At 39.0% G+C, this 19,614-nt stretch overlaps 1 protein-coding gene, 1 long non-coding RNA gene and 1 pseudogene across 2 annotated transcripts; 1 reads left to right on the plus strand and 2 right to left on the minus strand.

Moving 5' to 3' along the window:
- On the plus strand, positions 3,222-6,040 carry LOC109949095. The gene is made up of 4 exons (XR_002271570.1): positions 3,222-3,747; positions 3,837-3,990; positions 4,107-4,137; positions 5,028-6,040. It is a non-coding gene; the product is annotated as an uncharacterized LOC109949095 (long non-coding RNA).
- On the minus strand, positions 8,778-11,086 carry LOC18792768 (annotated as a pseudogene).
- On the minus strand, positions 11,097-12,125 carry LOC109947598 (probable leucine-rich repeat receptor-like protein kinase At1g35710). Its single transcript, XM_020558129.1, has one exon. The coding sequence runs from the start codon at positions 12,123-12,125 to the stop codon at positions 11,097-11,099; it is 1,029 nt and encodes a 342-aa protein (XP_020413718.1).

Here is a 19,614-nt window from a genome sequence, read left to right on the forward strand (position 1 = left end):
AAATCAGGCCAAGTCTTTTTTACTATTGAGTGAGCTTGCTGCCATTGTTAGAATTGTAATAAAGTCTTTCTCTCTCGTTCTCTAAAGTTGGAATTTCAACTTTTGCATTTTCTCAAAGCATGATTAACACTGAAAGAGGAAAAATTCAAACAAAACATGCTTCTTAAAGCAACTTTTGCTTTAATGAAAAATTAATCCAATCCAGTTGTCCCCAACAAATCTGAAGAGGAATAACTCGTCAATGTAATGTCATCCATGCCATTCATTTCCATCCTCGCCATTCAGTTTTCTTTTGAGTAAAGGTTTCATTCTTTCATTTTCTAATATAATGGGATTCACTTCTATTAGAGAGGCGATACAATTGTGGTATGAAAAATGTGGTAAACCTAGCATTTTTGCTATATAAAATATAAATAAATAAAAAAAATCTTTCGGATCTCATCTATAAATTGTAGTCATTTATTGGATAAATTCATTTGATTATTGTGCTCCCCCGATGCCACCACCGATAATTAATAGTCAACTTAATTTTTCAATTTTTCAACACAAAATACATCAGTTATTTATTAGCTTGCTTGCTTTGTAGTTGAATGAAAGCTATTTCTTCAGATTTTTTTATAAAAAAAAATCGGTTATTCCCCTTGAACTTGTAAATAATTAAAAAATGAAAAATAAAATAACATAGATATACCCAAAAAAATAAAATAATTATAACAAAAATAGAGAGAAAAATAACGTTTTTGTGTGTGGGTATATTCGAGTAATATTATGCATAGATCTGCTGTTAATATGGCTTGTAATGTTTTCAAGTTCTGCTCAGTCATTTTAAAATGACGAAAGTTTGTATCCTTAATTTTCAAAATAAAATAATTATAGAGCAAAATGAAAATTTAGTACAAATTCAGGAGGGATTTCTATTAGTTGGGGTTGAGGTTGTTGCTCTATCTGTGGTGTTTTTTATTTTATAGCTTTGTACATTTTTATTTGTTCTTATTTGGATTGTTGGGTCTCAATAAAGTTTCTCTACCAAGAAAATAGTAGAACCCTGACACATTGAAAGATAGGAAATAAGCACACAATTATCTCTATATATCTTCAGTCAAAGTCTTTGTTTGTTATATGTAATGTTAAAATTGGAAAGTTTGCATGTTGTCGCTGAACTTTAGTGAAATGAGGTTGATACTTGAATGCCGTTTTCTCCTTCCTATTATCACCATCCAGGAGTCAACAACTCAATTTCTATTATATATTTATAGATGTTTTAATTAAACCCTGTAAATATTCAAGTTCACCCAACAATATATTTTTTTTAAACACATTTAAATTCAAGTTTAACCCTATTAATAAAATTTCATATAGAGAGGCTGCCCAAGACGACGTAATTGAGATTAACTTTGTTTTTTACAATTTTGTTTGCCATAAATAATTAAGACATTAATGTGCAAAACATTTTTGTTGGTTGAACTTGGAGATTTGCAGGGTTTAAATAGAAATCTAATATTCGTTATCTTTATCACTTGACTTGGCTGCTACTGAGAGTTTGAGAGGCCTTTGTAGGGGACTTTTTCTTCCGGCAGCCGTAAATGGGCTGGGTTGCCGTAAAGGGCAGACTGCTGAAATTGTCTCCTTTGTCTGAGTTCGAAAATTAAGCCCCAAAAATGCTTCGAAAGGGCAGCAGAGCTTTATGAAGTATTTTGGTTACCTTCACCAGCCAAAACAATGGCAACTTACAGGTAATTTTTGCATGCTTACAGATAAACTTTTGAGCTTGGCATGAGAGGCATGTGGCATGGAAGCAAAATCAACATGAGTTTAGCATTGAGGGGAAATTTAGGCTTTCTTAGGGGGAAAAAGGGAAGTGTTAAGGTGAGAAAGGAGAGATTTGTAGGAGATTTGGCTAGGAAAAGAGAAATGAAGAACAATGCTCTTCCGGCAGCTTGACAGATACTCTGTCTGCCAGAAGGGAAGAATGGAGAAGAGGGTGAACAGTGCACGAGATTGCTGGGTTTTTGCAAGTTAGAGAGAAAGCTTGCTCTCTGAATCTGGGTTCCCTTTGTTAGGTAGGAGAAGCCTCATTTTATAGCCGCTGGAAACCACCGCTTCTCAAGAAATCCTAATGGCTTCTACCCATTTTGATGAAGCTTTTCCTCTTCTTTCTCATCTCCCTCCTTGACTCTTCCTATTTTGATGAAATCCCTTCTGTCTATTTGCACCAGATCAGAGTTTTTTTGAAGCTCAAGGCTCCCTTTTCCCGCAGCTGTCTCAATGGCAGACTTCCATTCCCAGCCATCTCTTTTATTGCTTTCTTCCTTTTTTTCCATGGCCAAGTTTGATGAGAAAAGGAGTTGGGATATATATGCTGGTTTGAAGGGTGTTTCTCTCTTTGGTATCCTACACGCTAATACCCCCTGGTTCCTTGGATGTTTTGGCTTTGAAACTTGCTCCCTCCATGTGCTGGAACCTCCCAGCAGCTCTGTTTAATGATCCTGCACACCTTCTCTATGTGGCTTCTATTTTTCCAGCAAAGGGTTGGGATTTTTGTGGCTTATTTTGGGGTTTTGTATGGGCCAAGGACCTTCTCTACGTGGCTTCTATTTTTCCAGCAAAGGGCTGAGATTTTTTGGCTTATTTTGGGGTTTTGTATGGGCCAAGGACCTTCTCTACGTGGCTTCTATTTTTCCAGCAAAGGGCTGAGATTTTTGTGGCTTATTTTGGGGTTTTGTATGGGCCAAGGTGGTTCTTTAAGCAAGTGGGCTATTTTTGTTAAACATTGGGCTTTTTGGTTGTGTTAATAGGCTATTTTGCTTGGGCTATTGGGCTATTTTTCTCTCTTGTGCTCACCCACATGTTTGGGCCTAAGAAATGGGCTTGAGTCTTGAGGCTCCCAAGCAACCCGAGACCTTCCATTTCTCGGCCCATCAATGGGCCTCATGTTGATTCATTACCATCCATGCCACAACCTACTCAAGCAAGCCCTGGGCATTTGAGTGGCTTGGGCCACTTAGGCTTGTAGTGTGGTTGGGTGTGAGATAACGATTTCGTGCTTGGCATGACATGTCGCTTGATATTTTTTAGTTATGATGCTTGGTGGGATAATTAGCATGGATTTGTAGAGCTAATGCATTTTATAATCTTAATCTCGATTCCTAGCATGACGAATTATTTATTTGGCATGGCACATGGAGTGTGACTTGTGCATGGTGGGCTTTTGTGTGCTCCAAATCGGTTCTTTTCTCAATAATATATCGTTTTAGGCCGAGAATATTTTCGGGCCCAACCGTGGATTTTTTGGGCCTCAACATTAGCCCCCTTAATTATTAGGGCCATGGATAAGTGCTGGAATGGGCCGAATAATTAATCCCAACCCAAAATCAAATTCATAAGCTCCAGCAATTATTTGCGATTTCCCAGATACCAACTTCCTCCTTCTTCCTATTTATTATTTCTTCCTTCTTTTCCTTCTTCTTTATGCATACCAGAGTAAACCTCTTTTTACCACTTTCCCCTTCTTTCTCTTTCCTTCCTCCAGCGAACTTAGAGTGAGAGAGAGAGAGAGATCAGGCAACAACCACCCATTTTCAGCCGCTGGAAGAGAGTTCGAGCCGAATCCGACTCCGTCATCCCCCTGTACGAAGAAACCCGCTTGCCATTGTTGGAAGAGATTGTCTCTGTGCAGAATTTTCTTCCAAAATTCCCAATTCCTTCTTTCTTGGTGCATCTGAAGCTATCCTTTGAGGGATTAACAAGGTATGCCATTTTCTCCTGCAATTTCTTGAATTTATTGAGGGGTTTGTTGGGTTCTTCATGCCCATGGGTTTTGCTCTTTGTTTTGGCAGCCAAGCATCCACTCTTTTTGACCCATCCACCTTTTGTTGGAGTAATCGTTAGCAAGGAAGGGGTTTGCATCAATTTTTGGGGGTTCTCCCATTTTGATTTCTTTCTTTTTGCAAGCTGCTGGAAAGGTGCTGAAATTGAGAGGAAAAACCGCTGGTATGGATTGCTCCACTTTTCTTTTCTCCATTTTTCTTCCCCCTTTTTATCATGTGGTGGCCCTTTTTTGAGCTGGTGAAAAGGATAAACTTTGCATTATGCTTTTTTCTATGTAGGTGTATACGTTTCTGGCACAGGCATGGGAAGGTGAGTGCTGGAAGCTTTGACGTTTTTGTTGCTGGAACATTCGAATCTTCCAGCCTTCTAACTTGTATATATATTTTTTTTGGCTTCTGTTTTAGTCTTTCAATAAGTGACTCTGCCAATTTGAGTATTTGAGGAATAAGGATAGACTGGTGCTTGGCCTAGGCTTACTCCCCTTGTGAACATATGCTTGATTAATTGTAGAGTTTGTTCTTGGCCGTGAAAAGTAGAAGTTGACAGGACGCATGTCTTGCAATCCTTGATTTTTGTTTTGAGAGAGAATTTGCTTGGCATGCTTGTTGATTCACAAGATGAGAACTTTGTTTGTCACGAACTTGGGTCATAAATTGCATATTTGCTTGAACTCCTTTTTTTATTGAACTATATGCATCACGAGTGTATGCTTGTAACCGCATAATTAATACACAGGGTTAGAGGCTATTGAAAGCTTGAGGAAAGCACCATTGGTTTTTTTTTTTTTTCAGAGCTTGGACATGGATAACTATGTTTTTTTTTTTTTTTTTTTGGCTTTATGGGGATAGATATGAACATGTGTATGACGGGTCTGCAAGAATGCCTTGTGACTCATAGGGATTTTGTTTCTTTTTTTGTTTTTTTGTTTCTATGAAAAAGGTTAATATGAGGTAAATAGTGTTTGTAACGCTTGCTTTGTGAAAAAGGGTCTGCTGGAATGATTGATTGAGCATGGAATGAGAACTTTGCTTGTCATGAGCTTGAGTAATAGATTGCATGATGCTTCGAAAATATTTTTGTTTATGCATTCCGCTTGGCGTGATATAGCTTGCTTGGCTTGGCTTGTGAAGTTCATGTTGCTTGCACGCTAGTGTGGAAATTACTTGGTTTTAACACATAGATGCTTTGCTCTTTTGCAGCATATTCTTTGTTGGCAATTCTTGCGGGGATTCACATAATAAGTCCCAATGACCTTTGTGATGAGTGATGGCCTATTTTCCCTTGCACGATGGATTGAAGAAGAGATGCCTACCTTCATCACTTAGAAACACTTGCCAAACACTGCATGTTGCTCATTTCTGATAGTATCCAACCTTCTAGTGAGTTGTGACTTAAATCCAGGTTGGTCAATTGAAATAACTTCCCCAAATCCAATGGAATTGCTTGAGCCAACTTGTTGTGGCTCAAATTCAAGTAGTGTAATCTAAACAAGTCTCCTACAATGGTCGGAATTGACTCATTCAATTTGTTTGTGGACAAGTCAAGATATTCGAGGCCACTCAATGATCCCAAGTTCGAGGGTATATGACCCGAAAGTTGATTTCCATTCAACATCAGTTTGACCAAAGAAGTCAATCTCCCGAATTCCTTTGGAATCAACCCAAATAAACGATTCGAAGAGAGATCTAGCTCTTGAATTTTTGTTGCTTTGGCTATCTTAGGTGGTACGCTCCCAGTAAGGTTGTTTCCCGCAAGTCATAGGGTTTTTAATTGTGGGCATTGTCCCCATTTGAGTGAGATCTCACCATACAAGTTATTGTGGCTTACATCTATAAAATGAAGATTTGGATAAACACCAAAGTCTTGAGATATATTGCTTGTCAATTGGTTCCCATGAAGACGGACTCTAAATAAGCTCGTGCAGGTTTTTAAGTTTTGGGGATTGGACCAGTCAAATAGTTTTTGCTGGCTGAGAAGTTTGTGAGTTTTCCACCTTGACAAATATTTTGGGGCAAATAACAAAAAAATTGGTTTGTATCCAATTGCTAGTTAGTCAACTTTTTGAGATTCTCTATCTGTTGGGGGATGAGGCCGGAAAGTTGGTTATCCCGTAAGTGTAAGAATTCAAATAGTTTCTTAAGTCACCAAATGTAGCAGGAATTGAACCGTTTAGTTTATTAATGCTCAATTCTAAATCCACAAGGCTTTTCAAGTTGCCTGTCTCTTCGGGAATAGAACCAAAAAGTTGATTGTCAGACAAAGACAAAATGTTTAAATTATTATAATCATTTTTGATCAAGGAAGTTTAAATTAGAGTGCTACTATTTACACCCCATTGTCCTATTTCCCCACCCAAGGAAGTTTAAATTAGAGTGCTACTGTTTAAATTAGAGTAATAATGAAACAAAAATCCATTGATCAATATCTTCAAAACTAAAAACCCATTAACCAAACCCAACAAACACGGAAAAACCCAATTCTCAAATCAAACTAATATCATTTACCGAATACTATCAATCAAAACCATCAAAAATCCAAAACCCCATCTACAAAATCGATTCCTTCCCCCCAAAAAAAAGGTTAGAAAAAAGAAAAATATGTACTTAAAAATTGAAATTTTAATGTTTTACTGAAATGGAAAAACAAAAACCAACCATCATTCAAGAGAAACATGTGAAGAAGCTCGCACTTGAAGGCATCGATCTTCCTCATATCTTCCCTCCAATCGCTTAACAAAATCGTCAAGCTTGGACAGCCTCTTGGACACATTACGATCACTGAAAACCTCCTTGAGGAAATCACTAATCGTTTTAGGGACAAAACTGGGTCTAAAGTCCAATCTCAGTCTAGGAGGAACCGAACCCATTTGAGAGAGAGCGAGAGAGATGAAAACGATAATAAGAAGTAAGGACTTAGAAGTCATTTTACAAGAAGCGTAAATTTGTCTTCAAAATTGTGAAGATGAGGTGGGTGTGAAAATATGACAGGTGGGTGGAAATAGTAGCACTCTTAAATTATTTAAGTTACTAATATTTGGAGGGATGAGACCACTTAAAGTGTTGGATGATAACTCAAGATCTACAAGAGACTTCAAGTTACCTATATCATTGTGAATAGTGCTAGAAAGTTTATTACTATAGAGATTAAAATAGGCAAGGCTTGTTAGATCACCTAGTGATTCTGGAATTGAACCATTAAGCTGATTCTCAGACAAATCTAGCTCCACAAGAGATTTCAGGTTTCCTATTTCATAAGGAATATCCCCAAAAAAATTATTTTGATATAGAGCGAGAATGGTAAGATTTCTTAGGAGGCCGATTTCTGGTGGGATCCTCCCAGAAAATTGATTGTCAGAGAGGTCAAGATAGATAAGTTTGGAAAGGTAACTGATTTGAGGTGGGATGGTATCAAAGAGTTTGTTCACGCTCAGGTTAAGTTGTTCAAGATTAGGGAAGGAAAAGAATGGAAATTCATGTAGCGTACCTTGTATACCACAAGTGGAAAGGCTTATCATGCTGACACTTCCAGCTGCATTGCATGAAACACCCATTGTAACATCCCACATTGACCAACGGAGAGTGAGTGATGTGCCTTATATGTACATGCCCGCCTCCATTTAGCACGAAGCCTTTTGGGAGCTCACTGGCTTCGGAGTCGTAGGAACTCCGAAGTTAAGCGAGTTAGGGGCCAGAGCAATCCCAAGATGGGTGACCCACTGGGAAGTTGCTCGTGAGCTCCCAGAAACAAAACCGTGAGGGCAGAGAGGGGAGCCTAAAGCGGACAATATCGTGCTACGGCGGAGTTGATCTCGGGATGTGACAATTTGGTATTAGAGCCACTCTGCCGTGTGGTGCGAGTGTGCCGACGTGGACGTCGGGCCCCTAAGGGGGTGGATTGTAACATCCCGTATCGACCAACGGAGAGTGGGTGATGTGCCTTATATGTACATGCCCGCCTCCATTTAGCACGATGCTTTTTGGGAGCTCACTAGCTTCGGAGTCGTAGGAACTTCGAAGTTAAGCGAGTTGGGGGCCAGAGTAATCTCAGGATGGGTGACCCACTGGGAAGTTGCTCGTGAGTTCCCAGAAACAAAACCGTGAGGGCAGATAGGGGGGGCCCAAAGCGGACAATATCGTGCTACGGCGGAGTTGATCCCGGGATGTGACACCCATGGGCTTGTTTTTGCTTTTGGATTGCTGGAAGAATTGGTGGTATTATGAGTGGGAGGGTACCAGGTGAGATTATTGAGGGCTTGATTTTGAAATAAGCTGGCTTTCCATTTGGGAAAGAGCCTTTGCTACAGTATCAGAAGCAAAAGCAACCCAATTTGGTGATGAAACATACAAGAGGATCACAAGGCAATAATAAGCAAGAAAGCATACATTACCACAAGTTAAGGATCTCATTGTTATTTGTTGTTTGTGTACTATACGTATGCGCGCTGCCTTACTTATAGGGCAGTGCAGAAGCTATATTTGACACAAGTATTTCATACACACTTGACTTGAGTGGAAGTCTCTGTCCCTTTTCTTTAAGGTTGGAATTGCAACTTTTGCATTTTCTCAAAGCATGCTTAACTGAAAGTGCGCTTGCAGGACAGAGCAAATGGTCCTATCACGACTAGAACGATCCAAGCAAAGCATGCTTCTTGCTCTGATTTAGTGGAAAAATTAATTCACTCTAGCTATCCCCAATAAATATGAAGAAGAATAACTCGTCATAGAACCAATTCTACTCCACCACTACTATTGAAGGTTTTCATGTATCTTCCTTATTTTCTTGTACTCCACCACTTGTGCATTGTACTCCAGTCCCAAAACTTGGCCTGTTGTCCCCTGAATCTGCCTTCTAACTCGCGATGACCATCGATCCCAAACAAGTGAGTTCTTGATGACCATTGGCACCAAACAAGAGCTTTTACAACTATCTTTTTACTTACATTTAACATCTCTCTCACAAAGCCAAAGAAAATTATCGCTGACTTATTTGCTTCAATGTGGTAATTTTACAAAGAAATTTTGTGTGTTGTTCTTCTCTTTCCTCACAACGAAGAACATTACTAGCTAGAAAGCATCCTTATTAAAGTTCGCGGCCAAACGCAGAAATGGGCTCGAAATAGATTACAAGGCAACATCTAAGAATAATTAGAAGAAGGCAGAAACATAATGAAATACATAAAAGAGGCACATCCTGATCAGGTAGTAAAACCATCGAGAGCAAGCAATTCACCGCATGTTATCATGCGTAACGGCTTTGACAAATGGAGCCTCTTAGTTGAGAGATGTTGAGAAACTCGTTTCATTATGGGACGAGATTGTGGACTGGGATTCAAACATGCAAACGCCATCATAACAAGAGAGACCAATTCCCCTGCAACTTGATGTGTTGGAGGGGAAATGCGTTGGTCTAAAACATCCACAATTGGCATCTGATGGGCAGGTAATCCAGATGGTGATGATGTCGACGAAGAAGATGATGACAGAGATGAGATGAGATCTCCTGGATGCCTTCCAATTATCACTTCCAATGCTACTACTCCAAAGCTATAAACGTCTCATTTCTCATTTACTTCCATTGTATAAGCAAGCTCTTTAAAGAAGAAGTTCATAGCAGGGACATAACACTTCAATGTAAGTTTACAAAAGCTATAATCATGCCAAAAGAAGTATAATCCTGTCCTAACCATGAAAAGCATTGATTGGCCAAAAAGGAAAAACATAAGAATATATAAAGAACAGAGACTATCGTTACCTGGTGCCATATATCCGTGTGCCAGCAAGGGCACTCCAATTAGTTGAGTCTGGGTTCAAAAACTTAGCAGTGCCAAAGTCCGAAACAGAGGCCTCATATTCAGAATCGAGCAAAATGTTCTTGCTTGATATGTCACGATGTACAACTGGTGGCAAGCAATCGTGGTGCATGTAAGACAGGGCATGAGCTACACCTTTCACAATATTCACCCTTTTTCTCCACCCCAATTCTTTAGCTTCTTCATCTTTGCTCAACATTGTGGCCAAGCTGCCCCTTTCTAGATACTCATATACCAAAAATGAGTGCCGTGCATGTGAACAAAAACCATAAAGCTTCACAATGTTTCGGTGTCGCATCTCAGTTAGTGCCCTTATTTCATTTAAGAATTCCTTTTGAAAATTGGTCGTGCCATCCCACAGCAGATGGAGTTTCTTCACTGCCACTACGTTGGCATTTGATAAATTCGCTCTGTAGACGCTTCCATGTCCTCCCTTCCCAATGCAATATGTGGAATCAAAATCATCTGTTGCCCTTATGATTTCCTCATACATTGTTTTTCCATCAAAATTTAATATTGAAAAGGAAATTTCTTCTTGCATGTTGTTTTCTTCTTTATCATGACGCTTCTTCCTTCTTTCCACCACAAACACAATTGTAAAGAAAGCAGATAGAAGAAAAACTGCAGCTAGAAAGGAGAATATGATTTTGAGTACCCGTTTGTGGTCTTTTCTTGAGCCATGCTTGCAGGGTGGGAAAGCTCCAACATTCCCACACAAACCTATGTTCCCTTTTAATGCTTCCGGCGGAGCATCTCGAAATGCGCGGCTGTTGGGAAGGGGACCTTCCAAGTGATTGTAGGATATGTCAACATATGACAAGCCGTGCATGCCTTCAAAGCTCATGGGAATGAAACCAGAAAGATTGTTGTGGGACAGATTGAGCATCTCCAGACTCTCCATAGTGCTTAATTCCGATGGTATCGTACCTTCAAGTGAGTTATGACTTAAATCCAATTCGGACAGTTGAACTAACTTCCCCAACTGGAAAGGAATTGCTTGACTGAACTTGTTGTTGCTCAAATTCAAGTAGTGTAATTTGGACAAGTCACCAAGAATGCTTGGAATTGGCTCATTGATTTTGTTTGTGGAGATATCAAGATATTCAAGATCAGTTAATGATTCGAATTCCGAAGGTATACGACCCACAAGTTGATTTCCATTCAACATCAACTTCACCAATGAAGTCAGTCCCCCAAATTCCTTCGGAATCACCCCAACTAAATGATTTGAAGAAAGATCAAGTTCATGAATTTGGGTTGCGTTGCCGATGTCCGGTGGTATGGTACTAGTAAGGTTGTTTTTGGCAATTAGTAAGCTTCCTAATTGTGGGCACTGTCCCCAGTTGCGTGACACTTCACCATGCAAGTTGTTGTCGCTTAAATCTATATATTGAAGATTCGGGTACACGCCAAAATCTTCAGATATGTTTCCTGTGAATTGGTTCCCATCAAGACGGACTCACAATAAGCTCATGCAAGTTTTCAATTTTTTGGGAATTGGACCAATGAAACTGTTGTTGTTCACTAGAAGCTTTGAAAGCCATCTACGTTGGCAAAGGTTTTGAGGCAAAGAACCAACAAATTGGTTAAACCCCAGCTCCAGTTCTTTCAACTTCTTTAGATTTCCTATCTCTTGGGGGATCAACCCAGAAAGTTTATTGTCACGCAGAAATAAGGCTTCTAAGTTTTTTAATTCACCCAATGAAGTGGGAACTGAACCATTGAGTTTATTAATGCTCAAATCTAGCTCAGTAAGTGATTTCAAGTACCCTATCTCATCAGGAATAGTGCCAGAAAGAAAATTGCTAGAGATATAGAGAAGGGTAAGATTTTTCATATCACCGATTGATGTCGGGATCGAACCAACCATTTGATTCTCTGACAAAGATAGCTCCAAAAGAGATTTCAGGTTCCCTATCTCTTTAGGAATAGTGCCAGAAAGATTATTAGTAGAGAGATAGAGATGAGTAAGGTTTGTTAGATCACCTAATGATGTCGGGATTGAACCATCCAATTGATTATCATTCAAAGCTAGCTGCACAAGAGATTTCATGGTCCATATCTCTTTAGGAATAGTTCCCGAAAGAGTATTATTAAAGAGATAAAGAACGGTGAGGTCAGTCAAATCTCCTAGAGATGTTGGGATTGAACCATTGAATTGATTCCCTTTCAACTTTAGTTCTGTCAGAGATTTCAGGTTCCCTATCTCTTCAGGAATAGTTCCAGAAAGATTATTGTTGCTGGCATAGAAAACCATAAGGTTTGTTAGATCACCTAGTGATGTCGGGATTGAACCATTGAGTTGATTATTGGTAATTTCTAGATCGATGAGAGAATTCAGATTCCCTATCTCTTTAGGTCCAGAAAGATTATTATTACTTAGATAGAGAATGGTAAGGTCTACTAGATCACATAGGGATGTGGGGATTGAACCATTGAGTTGATTACCGCTAATCCGCAAATCAACAAGAGATTTCAAATTTCCCATCTCATTCGGAATATTATCAGAAATGTTATTTAAAAAGAGACGGAGAATGGTAAGATTTCTTAGGAGACTGATTTCTGGCGGGATTCTCTCAGACAACTGATTAGAAGAGAGATCAAGATAACTGAGTTTGGAGAGGAAACTGATTTGAGGTGGGATGGAACCAAAAAAATTATTCATGCTGAGGTCAAGATATTCAAGATATTAAGTTGGTGGAATTATTACTGGGAGGGTAAGCCCATGAGGACAGATATTTGTTGTGGGTTTGATTTTGAAAGGTGGCTTTCCATTTCAGAAGAGCCTTTGCCTCATCAGTAGAAGTAGCAGAAGCTAATTGAAGGAAATTTGGTGATGAAGATGAAAGCAGCTGAACATACAAGAGAAGGCAATAAGCTAGAGAGCACAGTTTATAACAAGTCAAAGATTTCATTGTTTCTTTATAAGATATTGTTTGTGTAGATGCATAATATTATAATACTTCCGAGTCTTAATTATAGTGCCTACTCTCTTTTCAGAGTTCAAGACTTTGGAAAGGTCTTTCCATTTTTATTTTATTTTTTCATTTTCTTAATTGGAAGAAGGTTTGGGGAGACATTTGGGGTTTCACACCCTCGAGTCAAAGTCTTTGTGTTCTTTGGAAATTTTGCATTTTTGTGTTGGAATTGATTGAAATGATATTGATAGAAGTAAGAGCTTGATTGGATGTTATTGGTGGATCATTGTATGCTTGACAGAAGGCCAAAGAGACCTGGGAGTGGCTGTCACTTCACCTGGGTCGTTGTACATATTTCAAAGGATAATTGTATGTTTATCACATTTTTCATATCATAATTATACCACCTCTCTAATAGAGGTGGAGTCACCAATACAATGGAGCCCACCTTTATTAGAGAGGTGGTATAATTGTGGTATGAAAAATGTGGTAAGTTTAACATTTTCGTATTTTATTTCAAAACAGAGAATAAGTTTTACAGAAAATGCGTTTGGATATTTAAGTGATTTTACAACTTTCTACATTCTAAAAGACTTTCAAGGAGTAATGAGTAAAGAACAGTGAAGAGACTTTTGGCCAAAAAAAAAAAAAAACAAACTGAACAATGAAGAGTTTTGGATCAAGAATCCAAACTCTCACAAACCCAAAGAAAACTCCCACCGACTTACTTCCTTCACTTTGGTTAAATCATGTATTTGTTGTTTTATTTTTGGGTTATTCGTTTTATTAGTTCTTGAATTTAGACTCAATTTGTATTTGAGTCTCTCAATTTCCAAAATCGTTTTAATAGTCCTTCAACTCTAATTTTGTTCTAGTAGTTCTAAGTATAAAATATTAGAACTCCCACACACTCTGAAATATATCATACATGCCCAACTTGTCAAGTAAGTTACCAAACTTTCGACTACATACTGCATGAGTAAGAACATCTGCAAGTTGTCCCTCTGACTCCACAAACGGTATTGATACAATCTTCTTCTCAAGCTTCTCTTTGATAAAATGATGATCAACCTCTACATGCTTCGTTCTATCATGCCGTACTGGGTTATCAGCTATGTCTCTTGCTGACTTGTTATCACAAAACAACTTCATGGTATCCTTTGGTTTAAACCCAAGTCCCCAAAGAAGTTTTTGGAGCCAAAGGATTTCACAGATTCCTTGAGCCATACCTCTATATTCGGCCTCAGCTCAAGACCGTGACACCACCTTCTGTTTTTTACTTCGCCATGTCACCAAATTCCCTCCAATGAAGGTAAAATATCCAGAAGTAGATCGTCTATCAGTTACATCACCTGCCCAATCCGCATCAATAAACCCTTCAATCCTCAAATGCCCATTTTTTCTATACAAGACTCCTTTTCCAGGTGCGGACTTCAAGTATACCAAGATACGCATAACAGCAGCCATATGATCCACACTCGGTGAATGCATGAATTGACTCACAACACTCACAGCATAGGCAATATCAGGACGAGTATGAGCCAAATAAATAAGTCTCCCTACAAGTCTCTGATATCTACCCTTATCAACGACTTTCTACTCCGGATCCAAACACAAATGATGCTTCTCAACAATAGGAGTCTCTACCGGCTTACCTCCCAACATACCAGTTTCTTTTAATAAATCCAATACATACTTATGTTGAGACAAAAAGATACCTTTTGGCGAGTGAGCAACTTCAACTCCCAAGAAATACTTCAAATCCCCTAAGTCTTTCATCTCGAATTTGACCTCGAGATTTCCTTGCAACTTGGACATCTCATCAACATCGTTTCCTGTTATAATCATGTAATCTACATAGATAATCAAGGCTGTTACTTTATTATGTCTATGCTTTTCACAAATAAAGTGTGATTAGAATGACTCTGACAATATCCATTCTTTCTCATGACTTGAGTAAATCTACCAAACCATGCACGGGGTGATTGCTTAAGTCCATAGAGTGACTTACGCAACCGACATACTCCGGTGTTTCCATCATTGCTATATCCAGGAGGAAAATCCATATGCACTTCTTCCTACAAATTCCCATGGACAAATGCATTCTTCACATCAAACTGTTTTAATGGCCAATCCATGTTTGCAGCTAAAGAGATAAGAACACGTACCGTATTCATCTTGGCAACCGGGGAGAAAGTCTCTTGGTAATCTACCCCATATGTTTGGGTATATCCTTTAGCCACCAACCTTGCTTTGTATCTGTCTACTATTCCATCAATTTTATATTTAACTGTAAACACCCACCGGCATCCCACTGTCTTCTTCCCAACAGGTAGCTTCAACCCTCCCAAGTATTATTTTTCTGCAATGCCAACATTTCCTCATCATTGCTTTTGCCCACTTTGGACCTTTTAGAGCTTTCTCCACTCGAGTTGGTACATGGATAGACTCCATATTACTTACCAAAGTCTGACGCTTTGGTGCAAGCTTATTGCATGATACATAGTTGGCTATCGGATACTTCACCTTTCCTTCAGGAGAAAACCTATGAGGAGGCACACCTCGATTTTGTCTTGGCGGCAATTTATAACCTACACTTGGATTAGTTACACAATCATTTACGATACTTACCTCAGGCATATTCAGAGAAGATGTATTGGGCGGCACTTCGGAACTAGAGAGAGAAGGCGTACTAGGCTCCGCAATAAGGGGTATACTGGGCTCCGCACAAGGCTGTTCAACAGCAGGGTTTTTCTGGATAATAGCTTGCCGAGACTCTCCTAGTATGGGCTCAGTTCTAGGTTCTACACGTTGTTCAACAGTCACATCTCCCCTAGATCCAACCAACTCAGATTACCATCAGTGTTCTCCCCCTGGTGATCTGAAGTTGAAGGTACGAAAGTGTAGAAATATTCTGTTTCAGAGAAAGTCACATCCATGGTTACATACATAAGTCGGGTCTCAGGATGGTAACACTTATACCCTTTTTGGTGAGACGAGAAACCCACAAAGACACACCGTAGTGCACACGAATCCAATTTACTACGATGTATTTTCTGAATATGAACATAAGCCACACAACCAAACACTTGAGGAGTGAGAGTATTACTGGATACCACTGGAGTATATTGAGTGAGGAACTGAATAGGTGTTTGAAATCCAACCACCCAAGAGGGCATACGATTAATGACATACACGGCATAAGTAACAGCTTCAGGCCAAAAACGTGGAGGAACCGAGGCCCCAAGGAGTAAGGCACGAGCTGTCTCCAAAATATGACGATTTTTACACTATGCAACCCCATTTTGCTGTGGGGTATGCAGACATGTGGTTTCATGGAGAATCCCTTGACCACGGAGAAACTCCGACAACTCAAAATTAAGGTATTCTCCTCCATTATTAGAACGAAGAACTTTAATAACAGAAGAATATTGCGTCTGAACCATCTGAGCAAATGACTGAAATATGGCACCAACATCGCTTTTATTTTTCAACATATAAAGCCATGTCATACGAGTGCAATCATCAACAAATGTAACAAACCACCGAAGTCCAGAAGAAGTAACAACTGGAGAAGGCCCCCAAACTTCAGAATGAACTAGATCAAATGCAAAAGGTCTTTTATTCATACTACGAGGAAACAAAGCACGATGGCTTTTAGCAAGAATACATACTTCACAATGTAAGTCTGATTCATTTATTCCACTAAATAAACGAGGCAGCATACGCCTTAAATAGCTAAAGGATGCATGGCCTAATCGACGATGCAATAACCATACTTCTTGTAAATTACTACCATGAAGCACTTGGACTGCATAAGCTCTGCCAGGAACGACATCATCCACGTAGTACAACCCCTCTCTCTTAGTGCCACACCCAATTATTTCCTTGGTCTGAATATCTTGAAGTAGACAGAAGGACGGATACATTAGAACAACACAATCCAATTGTTCAATAATCTGTGGTATGGAAAGTAAATGATGTGATAAAGGTGGAACAAGCAAACATCGGCGTAAAGGGAGAGAGGCTATGAGATACACAGTACCAGCACCAACAACAGTTGCACGGGTACCATTAGCAGTTGCAATATATTCCCTGTGAGATGTTGTCATATATTGAAACACATTCTTATCATATGTCATATGATCTGTTGCACCAGAGTCCAGAATCCAACCTGCATGATGCTCAGTGTCGGAGGCCAAAAAAACATGCCCTACAGTACCTATAGTGGAGGATGAATCACCATGGGTAGAACGAGTCAACAAAGTTTGACTCGGGTTATTGGAGATAGTCTCATCCTCCTTAGCTTTTGTTGGGTAAGTAGCCAGGGATGCACGGCCTCCATTATTTCCCCCACTCCCACGCTCCTTTGCACGTAGCTTCTTCTTTAATTATGGGAACCAATCAGGTATGACGGGTTTGTCCACAGAAAGTGCACTTCAAATCATCTTTATTTTCTCGAGTAAAGGGACGAGAATTTAAAGACTGATTAGAAGGATTACTAGGACGAAAAGCAGTAGTAGGCTGAGAGACCATGGCCATGGACGGCAGCCCTCCTTGGTTGTTACTTCCACTCATCATGGTGGCATGTCTTTGTGCTTCACGTCGAACAACAGAAAACACTTCCTCAACAGATGGTAAGGGTTGAGTACGTAGAATATCACTACGTACTTTATCAAAGATATCATCCAAACCCGCCAAAAAGGCATACTCCAAAAAGGCCAACCCTATGGCTAGGGTTATAGAAATCGTGTGATCAATCCAACCATCCGATAGAGAACAAACTTTCGGGACATGTATCCTAAACTTGTTGGGACCTTTAGGGACTCCCGGATTTGTGATAGGTGGTAGTGGACCCCACGTAGGCCCCGTTGACCCAATTTGGGAAGTCTGACCATTTTGTGGGCTGAGAGTCTTCCGAGGTAGTTTATCCTTCGAGAAATATTAGAATGATCTTATACTTGAGGATTGACTGTTATGTTAAGTGTTTTGTCTATGTTTGGTTTATGAGTTTACATTATAATGTTTTATGTTGATATTGGAAGTTATTTATTTATCGTGTTGATTATTATCATTGTATCTGGTTGAGTATTATTGGATGATTTAATGTTCTTGAGTTGCTATGTAATCGAAATTACTTTTAAGGATATTATATTGTGTTCAGAAGTGAAGAGTTGGGAATGATTTGTAAATCAGATTTCGAAAGAAATAAGAAATTAAGTAAATTTCCAAGTACATGTTATTATATATATATATGTGTATATATTTTAAGTTTAGTTGAGAACCAATTTATTGAAAGTTATATACATGACGGGTTATGGTTTTCAAACCCACCACGAGGGTACCCCCCCAGTTGCCTTGAAACAGTTTGTTATTTATGATAATGCCCCACGAGTTTCGGGGATGTCTGAACCGTGTGGTGCGAGGATTGCGGCTCAGATTGAAGTGTTATCTCTGAGACCTGCGACGAATGCGGCTCGATTAACTTTGTGTTTTCGAGGCGTGCGAGGATGGAATTGACGGACTAGCATTGGAATTGACGGATATATGGAATTGACGGCATATTTGGAATTGACGGTATTAAAGGAATTGACGGATCAGGAATTGGGGTATGCCTAGGTGGAGAGAATTTAAGTTCTGAGATGCTTTTAAACTAAATTGAGGATTTTATACAGTTACCATTATTTTCTTGAGCGTTACAATTGTTTTACAAGCGATAGATGGAAATATATATAGATTCTAATCAAGTTTTTGATGTATATAAATATATATTTATTTATTTATGAACTTTACGTGAGTTCGATACAAGGGTGTTCGAAGCTTATAAATCTTTAGCTTATTTTATTTTATTTTATTATGTTCATTTATCTTTATCTTGCATTATTTTATATAGTATTAAATATCTCAAGTTTTTCTAGCATATTTTGCCCCACGAGTCTTAGAGTTATCCGGACTGTGGGAGCGAGGATTGCGGACCATGTTGACTAGATGTCTCCTGAGTCCAGCGAGAATTACAGGTCAGGACGTGTCACCATTGGTGTCACAAGGAATTGATGATTATGGCTTTCCAAGCATGGTTACGTGATATAAATGCTTTTATTTCTTGTTTGATTATATATTGCCATGTGAGAAATGCCAAGAAGCTTGAAATGGAAAGCTGAGATGAAATTTGAGAACTAGAGTGGTTTTGCAATTAAAGAACTACGTGTGGTTTGATCCCTCAGTAAGGGTACGTAGGCAACCTATGGTTACAAGGTGCAGCCACGAGATAGAATGTTTGAGATTTCCAATGCATTATTGTTGTTCTGAAAGTTGAGATGAATTTTATTAGCATATTGATTTATTTGATTTATTGCGACTTGAGACCAGAATATTTTGATGCTTAATTTGCTTGGATATAATTGAATGCATGTTGAACGATTGAGTTATATAAATGTTTGATGACAAGTGGAAATTTTGGGAAATGAGTAAATTACAAGGGAAATTTTGCCGAATTTTCGGCAGAAGATAATCTTATTTTAAAAGTGGATTTATAGTTAGAAGGGCAGTTTGGTCTTTGTGCCCGGCATTAGCCAGGTGTCAAACACTCATAGGGTTCGGCTCGGATTCTAAAGTGGAATTTGGGTCGGGTCCTGTCACTTTATCACTTGACTTGGCTGCTACTGAGAGTTTGAGAGGCCTTAAAATGAGCGTGTTCATCGGTTTTAACTAAGAATTGACAGGACAACTTATTAAAGAAGCCATTCAACTTAATGCACATGACTTGGAAAACTAATTCGATTCTGTTTGTTTTTTAGTATACACAACTTTCTCATAGACTTTTCTCTTATCAAGGGTTCCTTGACTTTGATGTTTTTGGGAGAAAAATATATTAGAATTACTGAAATGAAATTGATGGAAAGTGAGAGGCTACTATTTGCGTGACATAGGGGTTCAGAAGTGTCCCACCTGAATGCTAGACACTATGTCACATGGTATATCGTAGGCAACAAGCTTTAACAAATGCAGCCTCTTCGAATAGAAAGATATTGAGAAGGGTTTTTGTCATGAATGGTCCTT

The sequence above is a fragment of the Prunus persica genome, chromosome G1, assembly GCF_000346465.2.
Source record: "Prunus persica cultivar Lovell chromosome G1, Prunus_persica_NCBIv2, whole genome shotgun sequence".
Taxonomy (NCBI): domain Eukaryota; kingdom Viridiplantae; phylum Streptophyta; class Magnoliopsida; order Rosales; family Rosaceae; genus Prunus; species Prunus persica.

Bases quoted from the DNA above. Each gene is read 5' to 3' on its own strand.
- LOC109947598 (XM_020558129.1), bottom strand. From the start codon at position 12,125: ATGGGAAATTTGAAATCTCTTGTTGATTTGCGGATTAGCGGTAATCAA.